The sequence below is a fragment of the Pungitius pungitius genome, chromosome 8 (genome assembly GCF_949316345.1).
Source record: "Pungitius pungitius chromosome 8, fPunPun2.1, whole genome shotgun sequence".
NCBI classification, from domain to species: Eukaryota; Metazoa; Chordata; class Actinopteri; order Perciformes; family Gasterosteidae; genus Pungitius; species Pungitius pungitius.
In genome coordinates, this window is record NC_084907.1 from 18,532,368 (window position 1) to 18,552,751 (window position 20,384).

The following is a 20,384-nucleotide window of genomic DNA, read 5'->3' on the forward strand; positions in this document are numbered from 1 at the left end:
CTCATCGCAGGCGGTGCAGCGCGGCTTCAGCCTCTCGGCGTGGTGCCGGCCGCAGTAGATCTTGCCGTCCTGGTGGAAGTAGATGAGGTCCACCAGGAGCTCGTTGCACATACTGCACACGAAGCAGGCTGGATGCCAACACACGCTGTGACCTGCCCGTGACGCAAACACGGCAATGTCGCCACCATTGATCTGGCCTCCGCACTAAGGAGAGGTGGAGTAACAAGAAGAAGCAGCTTTAAGTTAATGGTTGCGATGTGTGAGTGTTTTATTATTTTTTCCAGTATAAATACTAACTCTTCTATAGTAGTGGCTAATACAGAGTTCCAATTCTATAGCTTTGGCACCATTTTTTAGTATTTTTAGTTAAACTTTCAAATCAAACTATCTGTACACTTCAGCATCCAGAGGTCTGGTGGTGGATCAAAACTACCAGAAATTGGATTGGACAAGACGACTTTGCACAAACGCTGGACAAGCCCGAGAGCACACGGGTGTGTTTACAGAGAGGAAGTTGAACGGTTGCTGAAGGACGACGGTGGGGGCAAAGAGGAGAATAAAAATGGAGTGATATACGGGAGGATAAAACGGAGAGCAAGATTGGCGTGGAGGTGTAAAGGTAGAGGAGCCAGAAGGCCAAACGAGAGGGTGAGCTAAGGAGACAGGGAGGGGAAGGTCAGGCGGACTCAGAAGGGTGCGAAGATGGGGGACGGAGCGAAAGTTACAATCGGGTTATCTAACTGGCACAGAGCCTGCAAGGAGGCCATAGGGGGGGATGGGGGGGGGGGGGTGGGAAATTCAATCAATACACACTCTCCCGACAATCTGCTCACTCGTGTGCGTGCGTGTGTGTGTCTGCCTGCTCGCACGAGTAAATGAGAAACACAAGCTATGAAGCAGCTACACACCCGAGGCACCAACACAACAAAGAGTGGCTACGATTGGCTTGAGCCTGCTGTGCACGCACTAACAAATGGCTAGTGGATGCTGTATTATGATTGTTGTTAACAAAAACACTCCATTGCACTCTTTAGTCCCATTGGATCACTAAAAGGATAAATGCAGATAGGACTGCGTGTATTACGATGACGTGTGTGAGGAGGATTTAGAGCAGTTTGAACTGTAACTTAGTTCTCTGAAGTTGCATGTGAGTCACACTAATACTGGGATTAAGAGACACATGACATGGTCACAACACGGGCATGAAAGCACACGGCAGTTGCATCCCTGCCCTTTATATGTCCACACAAAGCATTTCTCACACATCATGACAAGACCAGAAATGCCAGCCGGCTTTTCAGCCGTCACATGATTCATTGCTTCCATTCCGTCGGCCACACGACACACCTTTGAGCTTGTCCCATTAATAATCCACTCTTGTCCCCGGGACGCGGTGCAAAAATAAAATGTCAAAGTGATACGCTGGCCGTTCATTGATTACGCCGTGTCTCTCGACTGCTGGAGAAACGGCCGTCACATTCATATTTCTTGTTGGTACTTCGTTCCAGCTACCTGTTCACAGATTGCCCCCGTCATCGTCACGGGGAACGGGCGCACGTTGCCGCGGCCCAGGTTCTCCCGTTTCCGTTGGTTACTGAAGAGCTTCAGTTCTCGCTTCTCCTCGTTGTCCAGACCGTTACAATAGCGTACCTACACACACACACACACACACACACACATCAACATACATTTGATAGGTGTGACACAGACAAACGTGTTTTGATAATTGCCTGTGCTTTTTAAAATCAATATAGATTCATCAAACTTTGATATTGCTGCCAAAAAGGCAGCACTTATTTCAAGTCAATGGTACTGCCTATTTCCAGGACAATTATTTCATACATTTTATGTTATTATAATCAGGCTGGTGTAGAAGAGTGTCCACAGTATAAGTGTTATGGAAACCTCACTAATCTCAACATTATAATGATTTATTCGCCCACCCCGAAGCTGGCTCCTCCTTCTTTCTGTGTCTGTCGCCTCCCTTCTCTTATCTCTGTATCTCCACAGAGGAGGGTGGGGAGGGAGGGATGGATGGCCTGGGGGTGATGAGGTAGTGGGGAAGGGGTCAGTTTGGTCTCTCACCTCATTGTCGTGGGGCGGGAGCTGATAGAGCAGCTGTTTGATGCGGTATTTCTCTCCTGGGCTGTTCACGTAGGGCACCTTGTCCTCCGGCAGGGAGCTGTAGTACTGATGAACCTGAGCAAGAGACAGAGAGAGGATGAGAGCGATGGGGATCAGCAACATACCTGCAACATGTGAACCGGACAATTAAGCTCTCGATTGCTATTTCTGATTCAGTCATTTTTTTGTTTTGTCTATGACGTACACAAAACGTCTTGACCTAGAACACACACACACACACACAAAATCCCATCTCCATCTTTGCACTGACGAAAGGTCAGCATTATGTTTAACATGGATACATTTAGTAGTGCATATATGCTAATCTGGCCATTCAAAATTGCTTTGCACGTTCTTTACATTACACCGGCAGACAATGAGTGTCGTCTGTGTTATTTATGGCAGTCTTCCCTTTATTACACTGTAACAGGGTGCCGGGGTAGAACAGAGGTCATGCTGTGTCATTTATGAATGTGATTGGAGGAGGAGCAAACCACGAAAGCCCCTGCGGTTTAAATAGAGATTTGAGATCACAGATTAAAGAAAGAAAAAGGGAAAATGAGTGGTGACCTGATGGAAATACAACAAGATGGAAATGTTAGATGGATGAAGAGTAGAAGAATGAACTTCACATAACACAGATCGGTCACACAAAACAGGTTGATACGTAGAGACCTGAGATTACACACACACACACACACAGCTAATGATAAATAACAAAACGACAGCAGGATACAATCTGGAGGTGAAAAGTACATTGCTCCAAGGATATCTAAACACACACACACACACACACAGACACACACACACACACACACACACACACAGCGCGAGCCAGGAGAAGCAGCTTGTGATAATAACTGTAATCGAAAGCAGACAGAACTAAAGACAGGGCAGATTTTTTCGAACTGAACTGAAAGGAGTGTTTTTAAAAGCTGAAGCACAGGACTTTCTAACTGAGTGACAAGAGTGATCGCTTCACACAGCTGGTTTCTATTGGAGTTAATGGCCAGACGGCCAGAGGAAAATACCCCACCAGGAACCAGCCCTTAACATACTCTCCTCAAGCCACTTCACAGCGGTTACTGGACGTAGATGTCGTGTTGTTGAGGAAACTCTGGTAGTTACAGCCAAACGTGATGTAAGGGATGATGTTTTCATGGACAAATGAGCTGATGTTTTCATTCTCTGTCCTTCCCACAGATGGACACTGCAGTCGGTCAAGTTGAGAAAGTGGATTCAATGCTTTTTAAAGTTAGAAGGGCTGAGATTGGTTAAAAATGCACAGAATAAAAGCTTTGCTGAATATACTGAACGTCCACAGCCGAGCTGCTCAGGTCTATCTTCTGGACTCATGCCAGCCGTGGGTACTTTTCAGACTGGCTCTTTGTTGTTTGAAAGTTGATTATATCCAGATCAGAGTTGTTGGTCCCTCTCAGAATGGTTGCATGAATAACCTTGAGCTGAATTTCTGATCAAGTAGGCCCCATGTGAGAGAAAAAGAAACAGACTCCATGTTCGAATGGAAATAAAAATCAGATCTTGGTACATGCTGAGCAGAGGCTGCACATTAGACTGCAGTCCTTGCAACATGGGGGAAAAAAAGAAAACAGAGAGGCCAATGCGGAGTAACATTCTTGGACTTGACAAGTTGTAACTTGGCAACATCGTAGAATTTTATTTGAGAAGGATGGAGAAGAGGGCAAGAGGGGACAGTGGGAGAGAGAATGTTGGCAGGCCCTCCTCACCACTCTTAATAACATCTCCAACACACTAAGTAATGAATGTGCTCGGTGAAACAATGTCTGTGTTTCCGTCATTTCCACGGCCCACCAGAATATAGCAGCCCTTTTTTGTGAAATGTCTCATTTCAGAGTGGCAACTTTACACCAGCGCTGGCGGAATAGGGGACTCGTACGCAGCTCAGGCTCCCTGCAGGGAAACCTAAACCCACCGTTTAGATCCTGCAGATTAGCTTTGCGTTTACCATCTGACTGTGTCTTAGGCCGGGTGTTGAAAAGCGCCACATCAGGCGTACTTCCGCTCCTCCGCAAAATGTCAAACAACAAATCCACAGCTTAAATGACCTGGACGTCGGGTTGGGACAATAGAAAATATGATAGCTATGGACAATTTTCTTCGAGGCTGTTGAAAACTATCTTAATGGTCTCCATTTCTTTATTTCCAAGGTTATTCACTATTGTGCTCCCGGGAACCTGCACAGTCCAGTTTCCATTATGGCTCGACCTGAGGTCTCATCACCACGATATGAGAACCTAATTGACTTCAGGGTAAGATATGTGACCCCGGAGGGGAATGAAAAATGGCTGCGCTCGGTCCTTGGAGGTAAGAAAAGGAAGCTGTGCCAACACTGTATTGAACAGTTCATTACATTCCACTCACCAACAAATGAAACCAGCTTCCATAAACACTTCTATTGTCCAATAAAACTGGGACCCTCCTACGAGCGCGCACACACACACACACACAGTGTAATGTATACGTTTTGTAAAAGAGGATTTTCTTTACCATTTAAACACTAGGATAGTGTTGTCACAGTAACACCAGTGAAACCTCTTAACATGTTTCGGGGCAGAATTAATTGGAGATTAATCTGACTGCTGAAGCTGCAAAAAAACTGGTGAGCTATCACATGGTGAGGTGCGTCTTAAAGTGAACTACTGAACAACTACGTCAGACACAACTTCAAAATGTAATGCATGTGTGACTTAGACATCAGTCGTGCCTGCCAATTGGTAATTTGACAAAAAAAGTGTACACTGCTGATACCTGTTCAGGTTTGAGTCCTGGTGGTACCCAGGCGTACTCCTCCAGGGCGCAGCCTGAGTCGTCGTCTGAGGTGGAGTTCCTCTGGAAGTCGTACATCAGCTTGGTGACCGTCTTCTCCATCTCTACAGGCATGGCTGTCACAGCATGCTCCTCACGGCGACACTTGCAGTGCACACAGATCTTCCTATTGTAGACAAACAGAGAAAAGAGGAGTCAAGCCAACGTTGTAAGTAGACTACATTTACAACATATTAAAAATGAGAGCAACATTGATTTCACCTCAGGAAAACCCCCCCACCAGGGGTAATGCAAACACTCCGTTCAAAAGGGAACTGTGTAAACTGAAATAAATTTGGGGAGGTAGAATTTCAACAGAAACAAGATGTCATCCAGCAGTTGCTTTTGGGCCTCATAAGACTGCCATTAATCACCAAAAATACATTCATGGGCTAACCTCAGACTACCTGGAAAGAGGAAAATCTTTTCAACATGATCAACCCTCAAAAAATGACCTCATTCTCTACTTTTGTTCAGAACAGAACAGAATGGCTGACCGTCTACCGGTAAAGGATTCGAACTCCACACAGTTCAAAAAAGGTCAAGGCTTCCCACTGCGACTCAACAATCCCCTAGGGTTCCCGGAACAAATATACCATTACAAACAGGAGAATACAAAATTAGCAGAATATAGATACCAACAGTTATGGGAAGCAGCACTGTATTAACACACTGTGCACTAGCTTAGCCAGAAACAACAGCAGGTGGTAGCTAAGCGAGAGCTCCACCCTCATCAGTGGTGAACACCAACCCAGCTTTAAGATTTAAAGTATCCATCCATTGGGAAGTTTTTTGCAGGAACTATAGTGGGGAATGTTTGCCACAGAAATTAGCCGTCATCTCCAGTGGTGTCCAGAGAGTAATAAAGAGTGCTGCAATATTTCTCAAACAACTATTTCACTGTGTTGTCTAACAAAATATTGGGATTAACAGACAGAAATGACTCGCTGGAGAGGAACACAGAGCTTGTTGGACACATCACAAAAAGCAGGGAAGGATGTGGGTTAAGCACCGGAGCGCATTGGTTAAAATTAGAAATTAAGGTCACCTTCACTAGGTTTGCACTTGGAGACACTGAATACATAAAGATCCCCTTGACAGCTATAACCCTCTGCATGAAGAGGGAAACTGGTGACCATAAGGTTGCATCCCACTAACCCTTGCTGCCCTTAGGCAACCAAATCTGTGAGACAATCCCATTACCTTTCCAGACGAGCGCCTGCGAGACAGCCTTTTGGAGGAGCTTAAGGACACTCAGGACACTGACAGCTCGATTGGTTGAGGATCTGTTTCTTGCAAAGTGCAGACAGTACCAAGTGGAGAGCTGGCAAAGTCCCACCTTCTCAGTTGTTCAAAGAAGCACTTTTTGTCCCAGGGTTTAGCCTTGTTTAACACAGCACTTCAATATATTTGGTTTAGCACTGATGGATAGAATGAACAATGGAAACACATGGCTCTCCATGTAAAACATCCCATTGACATTTCAGAACTGGCCATGAAAGCCTTAAAAATGGATTGCCATCCATGAGTAGACTGACAGCCTATTACTGTCACCCCCAGTCCTCAATGCCGCCCTCGGGCAGAGAGGAAGGCCTCTTCGGTCATTGTCGAAGGGCAAGCACAAAGCCTCAGAAAGTGACCGGATATCAATGTCATGAATATTAATGGTCGTGATAACCAGAGCGGCGATGCAGCGCAGGCAGACGAACTCATCAAGCAGCTGTCAAACCGGCCGGCTGGAAGAAGGTTGTTTGGCAAATCGCCGTCCCGGGGGGCATGATGCTATATCCGGGGGGCGACGCAGCTTGCCTCCTTACAACCCAGCACCTTCACCACCATTACTAATGTAAGGATAATTAACTGGCTGACACACATCCACAAGAGCAAACACTTCCAGTGAGCATGATTGGAAGTGAAAGACAAAGACACCGAAAGGTGGAGGCAAAAAGGATTAAACTTGTATGAACGCCTCTTCTAGTCTTCTGACATGCTTCCAGGTGGTTGGCAGCTATTTATGCCTTGGGTTGAGGAGGGACTCTTGGTGATAAGATTATACAAATAGCCAGAGCTGAAGGAAAGCATTTCACACTACATTCCTACAGAGAACACGTTACCCTGACCCGCCCCCTGCCTATAGTCTCCGTAGAGTTCAATTTGGAGGCAGACAAGTTTGCGACAAAGGCCCGAAACTCACCTCCCTGACCCACTGGCTTAGTCCAGATGTCGGATGAAGACCTTCCTAAAGTGATTCAACTCGAAAACACTGATCCTACCCCCCCGCCCTCCCTTCCACCCGCGCTGGCAGAGATACCGTTGGCCTACAGGGGCCTGTTGCTCCTTCCCTCCCCTTCTACCCTCATGATTTACAACACGCTTCATGCACATGCCTGGGATTTCCCCTCCACTGAAACCTAATCCCTGAGCTTCCCCTTGTAATCTACGTGATTTTCAATTACAAGAGATTTGGGGACTTTTGTAATACAAGTCAGGTGCATCACTGTCATCTCATAAATGACTGCATGGTAGGAAGTTAAAAGGCTCGTTCTTTATCCAAACGTGACTAAATTGGTCAGTGGGATTGTGAGGTTTGTTCAAGACCTGGGGGGTATTGTTGTTGGATTGAGATCCCTGTGACCATGATGTCACTGGACAATGATTCACCGTTTGGGGTTAATTATCATCGCCTTGCTCCTCTAGGTTAGCCTTGGAACCCAGGTAATGGTTGGTTTTAATATGTAACTGGAGTCTGATCGGCCCTTCTAACACTTTGCTCTTTAGATTGCTGCTGCAAGATCTTCAGCAAGCATGGCCTCCAATTTGGCTTAAAAAAACGCATATCAAATTGAAATGTGCTTCAGTGCCTTGCAAAGCTAAAGTTGACTCAAAATTAGCTTTGAAAGGCACCCAAGTGGGGTTGAGGGCTGTAACCATAATCCCGGGTTTAAGGTTAGGAGACTACAGTCAACCTAAAATGTAGAAAACCATCTGATCTTTCAGCAGCATCCAAGTGCCAGCGGACAAAGTATAGCCTTGCCGGGGTTTAAAGCCGAAGTCTCATTTCACTCTCATTCCAAAACCGCTGCAGCTTTTCCATGGAATCACTCTAGATGGCAAGATTCAAATCCTATCTATAAATGGCCGGTCTGCGCAAAAACCAAAAGGTTGGGGTGACGAGAGAGGAAAGCACAGAGGAGGGAACAGCTGGGTGCAGGCTGCCGACAAGTCCCATCTTCCTCGACCTTTGTTTACTCTAGAAGAGGTGGGCAAAGAGGAGGACCCACTCTTTGTTATCGTCAATGGCCTATTGTTGAATACAACATTTCTGCTCAGCGATTTAACGCGGATGGAAAAATCCAGGCCTTGAACGGTTTTCCTCGTTTGGACAAATTAAAAAGATCCGAGCAAATAAATTCTTGGTACCTTCAGAGCGCTGCCTGCTGACTTCAGAGCAATTAGGAGCCAATCACAGTTGAACATGACTGGAGGTGTTCCCGACAAGAATCAGAACCAACAAAGACATTTACCATTAGCGGCCAATTAGTAGGGACCAGATGCAGCATGTTGACGAGGACAGAAATATGGCCTTCATCCACCTGTCACTACTAATTATATCCTCTTTTTCAAACTACCGTAAAACTATTGGAGATGATTCTCTACTGTGATTAAAATTGTATTTTTCAACATAAAGCCTGCAAAATCAACTGAATGGTCTAATCATAGATGCCATTGAGTTACTTTATGGAAAATATAAGAACATGAGATTGGACAATAAAAAGTAGGGTTATCTTGCGCTCCGCTGCTTCAATTTCCTCCACTTTAAAAGAAATGTTTTCCCAAAGTTCATGAAAGTACAAGTTGCAACCAAGTTCTGTGCGAGATGAAGTTTTTGAACACTAACACTAATATTTTGTATTATCCGGTATGGACAAAAGGTAATCTAAATGTTTTGATGTTTTTTCGATGCCACAATCCTTGCAAACCAAAAAACATTGGAACATTGTGAATGGAGAATACGAGAAGTTGTCGGCTGCAGCCACACACTCAGGCCTGCATGGATCATATTACTTATTCATTCAGTGTTGACTTGTTTTATTAAATGACACCACTTTGGATGGGGAAAGGGGGAGTCCTGACTTCCAAGACAACCTCGGTACAAACTTCAAACCATGGGCAAATGTGTTCAACAGGCATTGGTCTACGGGCTTATGAGATCATTTAGGAGAGAAAAATCCACCAATCCTTCTTTAACTGGAATATAATTACTTTTCTCTTTCTTTTCAGTGGGAAAAAGCAGATACAAAAGCAGTACTGATTTTATTTCCTTCTCCAAAAGCAGTTGTTGAGGATGGAAATATGTTGCGTTTCTGGCTCCTGTCACCTTGGTGTTTGGGCTGAACCAAGCAGACCAATGATACTGCAGCCAGCTGCTGGAGCCACATTATTCATTATCCCCCTGTCAGTCCATTCATGTGCTAATTCAGTAGCCCTTTACACTGCTAAAAAACTAGCCACCTAAATGGGTCAATTAGCCTGCAGTGAGTCTCAAAACGCTCTCCTGAATATAACAGCCACCGAGCTGCAATAATGCCACTTGTTTCCAGCTGCAGTAAAATATTAAAGACTCAAATAATTACAACATATTCACACGTTGATATGGAGGAGAACATTCAACACTTTACAGCTGCTTGTTATTTTTTCCCTTTATTTACCACACAAGCTGTAATACATATGGCACAAAGTTGAAACAACAAAGACTTGATTGCTGCACAGAGGACGGTAGCTTGACCATAGCGCTGCAGGGGGTGGGGTGGGGGGATATAAACCGGTGAGACGTCTATAGAGACAACGCTACAGTGCGAGTCCGACAACTCTGCATTTAGAGGGCTATAAACATTCCGCGTTTACGTCATAAATAAGCAAAGTGACCAACAGGGAAAAAAAGGCGCATCTTCTTGAATGGTCCACTGACTTTAAATCGAACAAGCTGTCTTGCACAGGACTAAAATTTAGTCCTGTGACTATTAAAAGGATTAAAAGGGAAAGGTGAGAAAGGAACTCGATTCAATAGATTATAGATTGCCTACTTCAAAGATAGCAATCATCATTCCCATTACGCGTTTACTGTCCTATCGCGGATTGCCCGTTGCGCTGAAAAGCCCCCCCAAAGAAAACGGCTCCAAATCCAAAATAAACACGATCAATAATCAGTCGCTTACCTTCTTACAAACTGCGGCGCGGGTGAGCCATGGCCCTGACCTCGGTGCTGGTTGTGGTGGTGGTTTTAAAATGCGTCTTCCTCATTGCGGAATTCGTCAAACAACTCCAGCGCCGCTGCCTTTGCCACGAAAACACTCCACTCTCCCCCCGCTGTGTGGTGTCTGCACCCCTCTGCTACACGTACCCACTCCGCGTAAAAGTCTTTTGTCAACCCCGTGTGCTCCGCGAACACAATTCGGAGTCGAGGAGCCAAGCGAAAGTGCGCAAAATCAGATTCCCATTCAAAGATCCAAACAAGAGCGCACGCTCCGCAGAACTATTTGACAATCCAAAACGAGCAGGACGCAAAGGTCCCTTTGGGAGCAGAGTTTCTGCTGTCGGCCGCCAGTGGGAATCCGCGCGGACTTCTGCTGCGTAAAAGCACGGAGCTCTGGAGCAACTCCACTCGCTGCGGTCCGTTTCATTGAGTAGCGCCGTGTCAAGTGCGTATATACCACATGGTCACTTCCGGTTTGTATCTTCCACAGTAAAGGTACCATTTTTTTTCCAAACGGGTCGAGGTTTATGTGACTTTATTAAATAATATGATTTAATCTACTCGATTTAGGCATTGGGGGAGTTAATTATATTTGTAGGCTTTACTTCCACACAAAATGTGATGCAATGCTAGTTTAATCACATATGGCTTTTAAAGTTTTATTAATTCCTCTAACACATTTAAGAATGTTTCAGAGGAAATAGCCCAGTGTCAACAAAGCCCACTCTGTTGAGGTATAGTAGAAATCTTGAATCTAGCCAATTTATAGTAAACTACGGCGTCAGAGGTAAATACATTCACTTTCATAGCTACACAATCCATAGATAAATCCGCTAGTAATACTACCTTTTTTCACTGTGATTATTTTCAACCAAATCATTTATAGTTTATATTGAATATCTTACCAAACAATGAAAGCCTAATGATTATTAGATAATCTAGTTTAAATAAAAAATGTTTTAATTATTTGACCTTTCTGAAATCTCTTCTTAATGCATGTAGAGAGTAAAAACCAATAGCTATATTTCGAAGCCTTTTTTTCAAGTCGGAGTCTCTAACTTCCGGTTTTACGGGCCAATCTGGTTGACTTGACACACACACACACACACACATGCACAGACCTTTCTCCGTGCATGTCAGCAAGTCAGCGTCCCAACATTGGTATAATTAGTCGCGTGAATAACTGGTGTTCTGGGGGTTATTTGCATGTGAATGAAACCACTTCTCCGAAACAACTGGCCCGGGACGAGAAGAGAGAAGAAGGAGGGGGGGGGGGGGGGGGGGGGGGGGGGGGGGGGAGTGGAGCTGCAGGGCGCTGACCTGCATGGGGAAATGGGGAGGTGATCCCCAGTAAACAAAACAGTGCTGTTTAACATAACAAGCGGACATTAGCTGGAGAAAGGACAAAGGCTTCACCGTCCAATGCAAAGCCACTGAATCAAAACCAATTGTGAAGTCAATATAGCAGGAACATGAAACTTTTTGTAGTGCACCTATGGGGTAAATCATTAATAAAGGCTTCATTTTTGGCAAAGGTTTACGAACAGGGCACAGTAGACTAAGATTAGTTAGAATTTAATTTATAGCCATGTATGCATTCATTACATATTATTTGTTATGCCATTAGTAGGGAATGCTCTAGTCTACTCTGGAGCAGGAGCTATTTTATGAATAAAAACGTACACTTCCAACACTGATATTATCAAAATATAATTGACATATAGGATACCAGTTACAAGGAAAATAAAGTGGGACTGGTTCATATCATCACCACTTGGAGTCAGTTAGCTCTGCTTATTCGCAACAACATAAACTTCACAACAGTTCCCTAACAGATTGACACCATCTGTCTCTCAATATCTCAAGCACTCACATAACAATCAGCTCTGTAATGCCATTGCTCGTCTCTTTTCCCAACAATGAGCGGTATAAGAGTTAAACAACATCCCACTGCTCACCGCTGTTTGTATGTTTGAGGTTATACGAAATGTGTCAAGAAAACAGAAAACCAGCCAACTTTTAAGGGCAATCAAAGCTGAACGGATTTGTGGAAGATTTCAAAATACAACTTGAGGATTGATGGAAGCAGATAAGAGAGTAATTAAAGCCCTGCTGCACCTGATTGGCCAAAAATAAATGCAAATAGGAATATTCCAAAAGCTTGCTTTTGAAGTAACGTGTGAAAAGATGCATAAGTTAAAATGATGTGGCTTCTGGTGTAAACAGCCAGCAGCTGTAAACATCTTCCATTTTTCAGGACAGTGCTGCAGTCTCTTCTCCTTTCAGGAACTGTTCCTTTGGCTTCTCTCAGTTAGAATAGAAGCTCGGCTTTTCTTTTCAAAGAAATCTTTCCTTCTCTCCCCGAGTCTCTTCTAACATGCGGCAGGGCAACCATAAGAACATATAATTGCGGCCCTTTTTACAAACAAAAGAATATCAATTACAACTCAAGCTGTGCTAACGACTTATCCACAAGAATTCACAAAGAGCTCTTTAGTGACAGTGTCCTCTGCTTGGAGCGGCCCCAGAGCGGGTCAACATGGTTTTGGGGCCAGCCATTCACCCCGAATACGCCCTTCTGTTTTCCCCAATAAACTGTTCCTCGACCTGCAGCGAGACGTTTTAAATGCCACGAGTGGACTGAATAAAAGCATAGAGGCCAGGGCAGGGGACATACCGCGGATAGCATTGCCTGCACAAACTCCTGGCATGCATTGAGACATGCTGCTTGGTAATTTTAGACAGTGAGCCAAACAGGTTTACTCCCTTCCAGAAGCATGCGTGAGCATATTGAGGTTTTTGTCTCTGTATTAAAGAACAAGAACAGCGTTTTTGCAAATACATGTTACCCCAAGGGGTTGGAGCCCTGTTTTAATTATGCAAGAAAGTTGTGGTGCCTCGAGGGATCATACAAGAACATTATTCACATCTTACCAGGGAAGGAAAAGAATTATATAGTGCATGATATAGTCCGATGGCACGGCAGTGTGGTGTTTAGCACCGTCGCCTCACAGCAAGAAGGTTCTGGGTTCAACTCCCGCCAATGGCCTTTCTGAGTGGAGTCTGCATGTTCTCCCCCCCCGTGCCTGCGTGGCTTCCTCCAAAGGCATGCGCTGGGAAATAGGTTGATTGGTAGCTCTAAATTGCCCTTGGGTGTGCGGATTTGAGTGTGTATGATTGTTTGTCTCTGTGTTACCAGGGTGTCGGGCTGCCCCCTCCCTGCGACCCTGTGTGAAGGATGGTTGGATGGATGATATGGTCAGGGAAACACACCTGGGAAATCAATGCCGTTATCGTGATTTGAAATGTAGCCAATATCCCAACATGGCCTTCTCATCTGCTTTTTTAGGAACACCAGTCCCCTCTCCTTTCATGTGGCAAATGCTGATGACTATCACTCTAGAGTCAACACACAAGGCAGCTGGGACTCACCCCAACAGCTGACAGCTCAGACATGCAGAAGGGGGAGAGGGAGCCAGCTACGCCTTCCATATAGCTTTTCTATCCCAGATCGGCAGAGGGCTTCTTAAGCAAATGTGTAAATATTAAGCATAGATCCCCCAACTGGCTACTGAACTCTGTAACTCTGCAAACAGACTGGGCTGAGACATATCTTTAGCAATAAGAAGGGTGGAAAAAGAAAAACTAAATGGTAAAGACATTATCGGTGTGGAGATGATTGAGGACCAGAACAACGAAGCAGAATGTCCTGCAGGGCCTTATCCCACACTGTGTGTTACTTTCTGTAACCAACGATTCAGAAAACGTCTTCATTTTTATGCAGCAGTTGGCCAGGTGTGCAGAGCGGTTAAAATAAGCATGATTTGCATTCACAGAGTCTCGCTTGTCTCTTTAGGAGACAATTTTCAGCCGGCATTTGAGCATGGCTGTTTGGAGTGGCTTTCAACACATTTCCTTCACATGTGGTCTTGGTCGTGTTTCTCTGGGGTTTGTTTCCAGCATAACACAGCCTAAAAGAAAACCTGCAGCATAATGGAGTTAATCTTTAATTGCTGGCTTCTCTACTCGGACACCAAGCCCCCTGAGTTTCAAACTCATTCAATGGCCTATCGGAGAGATAATGCGGAGGACGTCGTCAACCAGCGCGGCTGATCCTGGTTAGTTTGTTTGCTATAGACCTGCTGTTGGATAAAAGCCCTTCCGCTACATTAAGGGTGTAATGATTCATGTTAACACATTGCATCTAGTTACAAGGAAGAGGAAGCAGCTGCCAGTTGGTAGAAAAGGTTCGCTGGGTTTCAAAGCCATTGAGTGAGAGCATTTTGGAGACACACTGACCTCCCCTCTATCATGGACTTGCAGTACTTTGGCCCAAAATGCTCTGACCAGAAAGCAAGTTTAGTGTGACACAGTGGGGGTGACAGTGGGGGTTTCACAGGAGAAACCTCTACCCGAGAGCCTCTTTTCGAACCCATGTTCCGAGCAGATAAGTGGTCATCGTTCACCCCCCCCGTCGAACATTAACTGGATTAATTCTGTGCGGGTTGAAGGGTGAAATTGCATTTGTCCAAAGGGAGGGAAATGGAAAGGAAATGAGGAGTGTTGCCAGCTTGGCTGAAATTAGCTCAGGGGTTCGTTAGCACACAAACTCAACTCTTGCTGCAAAGTACTTGCTGGTGCAGAGGTCTGGGTAAGCCATCAAGCCACAGAGGGGAAAGTAGAGAGAGAGACAGCGAGAAGGAGAGGGAGAGAAAAAGGGGGAAGAAAGAAAGCGCATGGACACTTGGTTCCACGCTCAAAGGGCCGGGGGGGCAGGGAGGTGACCTTGTGGATTGACTCCTCAAGGGGACTGGAATTATTTTTTGCCCCCCATTCTGGCCTACTTACACAAGGACAAGGGCCCGTCAGCACAGGAAAACACACTCCGAGGCCTCCATCCGTCGGCCCTGTAGACAGCACTCTCCAGGGCCATTTCTACGGTTTGTCAATGAGCTTTCCTCAGCCGTACTGCACATGTGGATTCTGATTCAAGACGTAAGTAGGTCACGAGCGGATTTGTAAATAAAAAAGGGGATCGAGAAACAGTTTCGACATTATTATTCCTAGAAATACAAAGACGTTTCAAAAAGACGAGATCTAGCTCTGCTCAACCCTCTGCTGAAAAGTTATCTCCTTGTTGCAAAGTAATAACAAGTAAGTAACCAAAATCTCTCATTCCCCTCGCAGCAACTCATAAAGCGACAGCTCTGATGCAGCGTGATCTTACGGCTCCATGAATGAACAACCCACCTCCGAACCTCCCACATTCAACACCCTGGAGCACATTCATCTGACTCAACTCTCCCACTCAGCCTGCACTGAAGCTCCTCTTCCCCACCATGTCATCCTGACCCAGATGAGGGGTGTGGGTGTTGATACGGATATATTTGCCCCCCCCTGCGACACCCCCTCCATTAAGTTTTTGTTTCATTCACTACGTTTGCTCCACCAACTAAACCTTCTGACTTCCATTCTCCGGTTCTCTCTCTGTAATAAATCCCCTTGTAGCCCCGTGCCTACAATCTAATGCCAACTGACCAGATGTTCCACCATAAATAATGAACATTAGCGTACTCATTAGCGGGACCAGAATTGCGGTTTGGCAGCCGCAGTCTCGATATGTGATCTTGCCACTTATTTTCAGAGGGTTGCATGAAGAAAGCCAACGGAACAGCATTCATGTGGAGTTTGAGGGTTGATGCACGCTGTTCTTTGTAAAGAAACCAGGCAAAACCAACATATCGTTGGGGGGGGGGAACAAAGTGAAACAAAAGAAACCTGTTTAATGTGTATTTAGCTGGTACGCCTCTGGAGCATGCCTGATGCTTCAAGCAGTAAGTTATTGGTACTTCCAGGAATTGAAAACTAAGAGATAACCTGCGGTCAAAATAAATGAAAAATCTAAACAAAATTTAAAAAAAAGATTCTGTCACGTATGAGCAGAAGTACATCGGATAAAAAAGGGAAATAGAAGGTGAGGAATGTCGAGATTGGAAACACTTATTGTCCTTGTGATCTAAACAGTTTCGATTTGAAAAAGGTATTTTATGCCCACGGGTCGGTTTAAACTCATGTTCTCCTGAGCTCTGGTTGAATAAACCCTGAAATTCAAGTCAATCAATGTATACACAGTACATCTGTTTTTGTGTCGCTAGGTAAAATAGATAATAGCAACAAAGTCATAATAATGGTCTATTTATACTGTTCCTACTGACGACAAGAGGCAACTTGTTTGTGGTGCACTTACATTGTTCAAAGGATTTTTAGCCTTTCCACAAAGAGCATTTAATTAGTGACTGAAACTTGAAGGGAAACTTTACTTCACATGAATGTGCACACAAATACGGTCCAATCAATGACCACATACACAGGCATATTCTTACAAGGCTTTTTTGAAATTGGAAATATCACTTGGAAATATTAAAAAACAATGTATGCACCTGTGACGTTCCTGCAGTTAAAAAATAAATATTAAGTAAACAAGCAACAAGCGGAGTTAACATTTAACTTTAAGTATTTTCATTAACAATAAAAGAGAGAAACCCTGGTACTGATATCAGTGGGAATCCAACTCAAATAAGATGATTTTTTTGGAGCAACAACCACTCAGTACATGGTATGTATAAGTATTTATCTGTACATTAATACATACATTGTTAAACAAAATTAGAAAAGCTTTATTTAAGTAGAGAAAATAAAGAATTATGTCATTACTTGCACACAGTTAGGCAAACATCTTGCAACTCCCCAAATTACTATCAACTTCATCAGATCTAGAACAGAGGAAAATGACCCAACTGAGCGATTCCACTTCAAATTTAGGAAAAATGAAACAAACCAAACTGTTAAAATATTTTATTGTATTAATGTAAAGCTGCATTGCTTCAATTACAAAACTGTAATTCAGAGTCTCAAGTTCATTAAGTAAATAAAATTGGTGATTTACTGTTTTTTTTACTCCGTCCTCACAGAAGAACATTTTCAGAGACATTAATATCCAAAAATACTCAATGCTTTGTGTAAAAGGGCAGGTGGGAGAATTTAATTTGCTCCTTTGATTGTTTGTATAGATGTATGTATCCCATGCAGCGATTGTGTTTATGTACAGCAGGGGAAAGGTGAAAGGAAGTAAATTAGTTGTACAAGAAAAAAACAATGTGTGGATGAGATCATGTCCATAATGAACAGATTAATCCAAAAGAATAAATAAGAAGATTAAACTCAATCGGATTCAAACTAACTTAGCTAATAGAACCACAGAGAACCTACCTGGGAAGCCAAAAGACATCCTTCAAAGCTCACTTTTGATTCACAAGCGGTGTTTCATCTCAAGGTTAGGTTTAGGTAATTCAATTTTCCAGCTATTTCATCTTGTTACACTGTTTACCTTACAAAAGGGGATCACACACACACACACAAACACACACACACACACGTCCATGTCAATAAGGTCACCAAAGCCTTCTCCCTACACGATCTTGAAAGCCTTTGGAGATTATGGATTGGAGGAGAAATTGCCATTTCTAGGACTTGACAGACCAGCAGTGTGTTTCATCACAGGCCTTAGAGAGAGACGGTGAGCCGGGGGTTTTATTGACGGATTTCTGCTCTGAGACTGTAGGCAGAAAACACTGACGCACAAGGACAGACAAGCAGGAGTGATGAGTCACATTGAGCAATCCGCACACGCAGATAATCCAACTTCCATCAAACTGAGGTCAAACATTCGGTGTGAGCAAAGGCAGACATCAGTCCACCACTTCCCGTGTCTTTTAAAACTTCCCGTGTTCTTTTGAATGCCCGGACCGAGCAAAACGTCTTCACGAGTTGGTTGCATCGAAGTCCTTACCCATCCGGAAGTCGTTTTACACCCACTTCACTCCCCATTTAAAGCACGGCTGGTTAGGAAGCAGTGAAAGAGAGCAACGGGCCCGAGCAAAACTGAATCACCCCGGCCTCGCCGCTGTTTACACCAGAACCCGGCCCGCTGCTTGAGCCGCTGTTTATTTGAACTGTGAACCTCCATTTGAGGTGTGTGTGAAAGGAAACGTGTGAGCCCGTGTGTGTGTGTGTGTGTGTGTGTGTGTGACAGAGAAAAAGAGAGCATGTGTGCTGCGAGGGGGAGGAAAAGGCTCCACACAAAACCTAGTGTCTCGCCCCCCGATTTTCTTTCACACCTCTACTAACACGCTCTTCACGGCGTATTTATTCGCCCCGCGGGCTCCTGGCCCTCCTCGGGTTGTGCGGGCCACAGGCGGGCCTCTGTGCTGCACCACGCAGGCACAAGGATTTAGCAAAACAGGCCTCTAACACCCCCCGTGGAGCTCCAGACACAATAATGTCCCTCTGCTGACCCACATATGACATCACAGCCTGGTTCTCACACATCCACATGTGTTCATGCACACGATCGTATCAAAACCAGACAATTGTTTTGTGTTTGCACGCACACACACACACACACACGCGCACGCGCACACACAAATACAAACCAGGAAACAGTAAGGTTAGTGTGGGATTGGTTAAAACTGTCCAAGGCAAGAGCAAACGATAGACGACCGAAGCATCAATGAAGCCACTGTTCAAAAATGAGCTGACTGGACTGAAGTGACGAGGAAAGTGAAGTAAGCAGCCAAGTATTAAGAAAACGAGAGCGAAGACACACACTAAGCGTAACACATCGAATAAGAACACATTGCATGCACAAAATGTGTCAACATGTGCACACAAAGAGGGACTAGCTATATGTGCAAGTGGCTCTGAACTAGCAGCACGGAAATGCGTTGTCGGCCATAAACAAAGAATTCCTTCTCATGATTAAGCTGGCAAACTGACAGGAAATATGATGCATCGTCACTTTTATTCAGATTTGAAACATAAGGGAGGCATGAGCATGTAGAGCACTAACGGAGAAGTAGCAACAAAAGCCTGGTTCGAGTTAAAAGACGAATTAGTGACCTTCCACATCAGTTCCCTTTAGAATATTCACATATGCTCATATGAAAGAAAGAAAAACCTTGGAACTGGCGTGTGGAACAACTAATAATAGTACATTATTCTTCTCGCCTTTGTTGCTGGGCTGCACATGTCTCCACATAAAGACACACTTTGACCTGGCAGAAACATGAGCGCAAATAGATGATACCGCCAAGTCACGCACAGGGCATGTACAGTATGTGCCAAAAAAGCACATATGCGACACACAAAAACATGCAAACCATTGTATCATTATATATATATTTTCTAAGCTTCTTAAGCTCTTTATTCTAAAATGTATGCAAACCCATCCGTTGTTGGTAGCACAACAGAGAGTGACATGCCACTCTGTGAAAAGGGAATGTTGATATTGTCCATGTCTAACGGCTGTAGCGCCTCTCTGGAATCCTGGGCACGGCGGACTCACCGGAGGAGGAGACTCTGGACGGAAGAGGCTGCTCTGCGTGTGCGTCACAGCTTGTGTGCATCTGCACGGCCAAGACTGTGGCGGCCACAAGACTGATGCTGGCGTCAGAATGAATCACACTCAGCCTGCTATTCTTTCCCCGCAGCACACCCAGAGGTTAGCGAAGAGTGAAAGACAGAGGAGAGGGAGGTCATAAAAACAGATAATAAAAGTGACATCAATGGGTGATAGGCAGGTGAGGGAACCATAGCGGGCGCCAAGCCCATCCATTTGGAGCCAAGCTACATGCCAGAACATTTATGCACTCTCTAGATTTGACCTATGGATTTGTCTAATTGCTGGTTCACCTCCCATCGTATGATCCATCCGATGGCATATGTGGAGGATTCTGTTTACGCAGTGAATCATCGATAGGGACCCATAGGGAATCTCAAACGAGGCCGCTGCGATATCATAAGACAATAAATGGGTCGAATTTCAACACACTACAAAGTAGTCCTTTCAGATTTTTTTTGTTGCAATTTTAATGGAATTGCTGCATGCAGTGGATTCAGTGCAAAACAGAATAAGTAAGTTAACTATTGTGACATCCCCTCGTATTTAACATAACATGCTAGAGAGTGACCTTCTTCACAAAAAAAAATGTACATTGGAGGTGATTATTAAATGTTATTGTGATACAACATTCAATCATTCAATTAAAATACCAGACAACAAATAGAGTACATCGTATTCCTGGCTGGCTAGCATGCTAGC

General features: G+C 44.5%; 1 protein-coding gene across 2 annotated transcripts in view; it reads right to left on the reverse strand.

Moving 5' to 3' along the window:
• The window catches only part of prickle2b (prickle homolog 2b), a 68,745-nt gene that overhangs the window by 6,019 nt on the left and 42,342 nt on the right, over positions 1-20,384 (reverse strand). The window contains exons 1-5 of one of the 2 annotated variants that reach the window (XM_037491237.2): positions 10,188-10,730; positions 4,915-5,098; positions 2,086-2,199; positions 1,513-1,650; positions 1-204 (exon numbers count right to left, since the gene is read on the reverse strand). In XM_037491237.2, coding sequence (XP_037347134.2) covers positions 1-204; positions 1,513-1,650; positions 2,086-2,199; positions 4,915-5,046 — 588 coding nt within the window. In that variant the 5' untranslated portion in view covers positions 5,047-5,098; positions 10,188-10,730. Of the gene's footprint in view, positions 205-1,512; positions 1,651-2,085; positions 2,200-4,914; positions 5,099-10,187; positions 10,731-20,384 lie in introns of those variants that run through there. The other variant, XM_037491236.2, reaches the window with a different exon arrangement.